Raw genomic sequence first — 2,856 nt, forward strand, 5'->3', positions numbered from 1 at the left:
ATTATCATTTGTGGTGCTGCTACTCATCTAATGAATGCTTTGCAATTGAGGGCTCGTGATAATCTTACTGTGCTGCAAGAAGAATTTGCTTTGATGCTATTGAAAATTGGACACTGCACAGTCTATGATAGGACCATCAGAAACAAAGTATACCAACAAATTATTTTGAAACTTTATATGAATGTATAATAGGAATTAAAGATTGTTGCAGAGGAAATTGAAATGTGTGAAGGAGAAGTAATAAAGCTGAATCCATACCACAATGACAAAGAAAGTATGAGAGGAATTATTTTAATTATAAAATCAAATCAATGAATGTACATGTATGTGCCGGTCTCCTTGACAGTCAAGTAGCACAATTTATACAGTTAAAACAGAAACAAGGTAGGGACAATACATTAACTTATATATAAGCATTCATTTTGACAATTTTAGAATTCATCAATAGTTGCATGCAGGCATCAGGTATAGCATAAATAATTATTATTGCATTATTGTAATTATAATTATAAAGACTTTAAACCTAAAGTCAAACAATTTGAAAGAGAAAAGGCTGCAAATACAAAAAAACAAATGTTACTGAGTGAAAATGAACATTTACAATCTACTCTAAGGATCAGAATAAGTATATACATGATTCATTAGCTTCTAATGACATAATACATGTACTTTAAAACAGGTCGAAAGGAAGTACTACAAGACAATAAAAAAGAGATTGAGGGACTACAGGAAAATATATCATCTATTAGTGTACAGCTGCTTGAAAAACAAATTTCAAATTTTTACAGTAAGTATTTATATTAATATTTTATCAAATTAACATCAACAGATAGAGAAGTGAAATCCACACAGACAGTGCTTTCACCCAATGGATCTATCTGTGAAGCTCAAGATGATTATAATGACCCAGTTATTTCATTCAAAAAGGATGAACTACTTCAGTTAAGTACAAATGGACATGAGGTACAATCACTGGAGACTGGACAGAAGAGTGCTGTTCCAATGAAATACATTGGATACTCAAGAGTAGAATTACTTTACTTGTTTCAGTTTACAATAACAAAGGGAGGATTATCCCTCCTGCCTGTTATCCTTGATGATGATAAAAAAGCAGAGTCTTTTATACTAAAAATTACTAATGATCCTACTCTACTACAATCATTGAGGAAATTAATCACAAAGGATAAATGTAAATAAGCATGTATGGCGTGTGCTTATTTAATAAAATTTGTTCTTTATACAGTATTTATGGCTAGTTATAATTTTGAAGGACTAAGGCCACATGACTTAACTTTAAAGAAAGGTTTTGGAACAATAATACAATACATAATAATCTACTTTTATAGGAGAAGTGCTTGAAGTTGTTAAATATGATGATGATGATGAATGGTGGTATATGTATTCACTTCGTACAGACAAAGAAGGATATGTACCAATTAATTATATATTACCAATTGAAGGGAAATACTCACCAATGTAAGAAATTAAAACTATAACAAAGCCGCATTGAAAGATTCTTTATTTATTAACAATAGGTACTACAAGTACATCTACTATCATACAGTGAGTCGTGATGAAGCAGAGGAGAGACTGAGTCAAGCAGACACTCAAGCAGGTACTTTTCTAATTAGACATAGTGAAAGTAATCCTAGACAGCATTATTCCCTCTCACTTAATGATGGAGCTGCTATCACGCATTACCGTATATACATGTACATTCAGAAGAATAAGTATTATATGAACCCTCGTGTCCAGTTTGACTCACTCAATGACCTGGTACATTACTACATGATGAAAGCTGATGGTCTGCCCTGCTCACTAACAGTTCCTATATTCAAACAAGTAAGCATACCCATTGCAAAGAATGAAGAGTGGAAAATTAATAAGTCATCAATCAAGTTTGAACAATGCATAAATGCTGGACGGTTTGGAGAGACATGGAAGGGTAATTGTAAAGGTAAAGGGCCAGTTATGATTAAGACAAATATAGCAACAGATATTACACAAGAAACATTTATTGAGGAGGCCAAAATATTAGTAAAATTCTACCATAAGAACATCATCAGTCTATATGGTGTTTGCATTGAAGACTATCCTTTTTATATTGTAACAGAGCCAATGAATGGAAACCTCAAAGATTACCTAACTACAAAATATCTAGTTACATCAGCAGAGTTGGTAGATATTGCTATTCAAGTTACTAAAGGTATGATGTATCTAGGAGAACAAGGTTACATTCATTGTGATCTAAGAGCAGAGAATATACTATTAAGAGATCATAACACTGTCAAGATAGCAAACTTTCATCTTGCTCAACACCTCAATGGTAGTAAATACTCGACGGTAGAAGGAACTAAGCTAGCTATAAGATGGACAGCACCTGAAGCATATACTTTAAACCAACTGAGTATTAAATCTGATGTTTGGTCATTTGGTATATTACTATGGGAACTGGTTACTAAAGGAAAGGAACCGTATTCTGGCATGACTGATGAAGATGTAAAGGAGGCAGTGTCAAAAGGTTATCATATGCTCCTACCCCAAGGTTGTCCTGAACCGTTTAAACAACTGATGCTAAACTGCTGGAAACAAAATAAAGACAAGAGGCCAAGCTTTAAGAATATTTTTGATTTACTTATGAAATATGATACACATGATACTTAATACACATTTACATAAAGTTATTACAACCTGGGGCTCACGTAGCCCGAGGTCATTCCTATTTTATCTATGCTTAATGTCGTTGTTTTGTAAATACTTTATAGCTAAAATCTTTCGTGGCCCAAAATTTTCATGAATTTCGCGATTTATTTAAAATTCATAAAAAATCCACCAAAAATTAGTTTAATACAGTTC

General features: G+C 32.6%; 1 protein-coding gene across 1 annotated transcript; it reads left to right on the top strand.

Moving 5' to 3' along the window:
* The first annotated feature begins 25 nt into the window (after positions 1 to 25).
* Positions 26 to 2,720, top strand: LOC100631761 (tyrosine-protein kinase STK-like). Its single transcript, XM_020005705.1, has 9 exons — positions 26 to 147; positions 193 to 384; positions 436 to 465; positions 515 to 625; positions 680 to 787; positions 830 to 1,189; positions 1,244 to 1,303; positions 1,347 to 1,476; positions 1,536 to 2,720. Exons 2-9 carry the CDS (start codon positions 312 to 314, stop codon positions 2,662 to 2,664), a joined length of 2,001 nt encoding a protein of 666 aa, XP_019861264.1. The 5' UTR covers positions 26 to 147; positions 193 to 311; the 3' UTR covers positions 2,665 to 2,720.
* The last annotated feature ends 136 nt before the right edge of the window (positions 2,721 to 2,856 follow it).

This window comes from Amphimedon queenslandica, unplaced genomic scaffold, assembly GCF_000090795.2.
Source record: "Amphimedon queenslandica unplaced genomic scaffold, v1.1 AMPQUscaffold_11064, whole genome shotgun sequence".
Classification (NCBI taxonomy): domain Eukaryota; kingdom Metazoa; phylum Porifera; class Demospongiae; order Haplosclerida; family Niphatidae; genus Amphimedon; species Amphimedon queenslandica.

Excerpts from the sequence above, each read along its gene's own strand:
- LOC100631761 (XM_020005705.1), top strand. The coding sequence starts at position 312 with ATGAATGTACATGTATGTGCCGGTCTCCTTGACAGTCAAGTAGCACAA. Across the intron at positions 466-514 it reads TAGTTGCATGCAGGCATCAG|ACTTTAAACCTAAAGTCAAA; the intron begins GTATAGCATAAA and ends ATAATTATAAAG. Across the intron at positions 788-829 it reads ACAAATTTCAAATTTTTACA|ATAGAGAAGTGAAATCCACA; the intron begins GTAAGTATTTAT and ends TAACATCAACAG.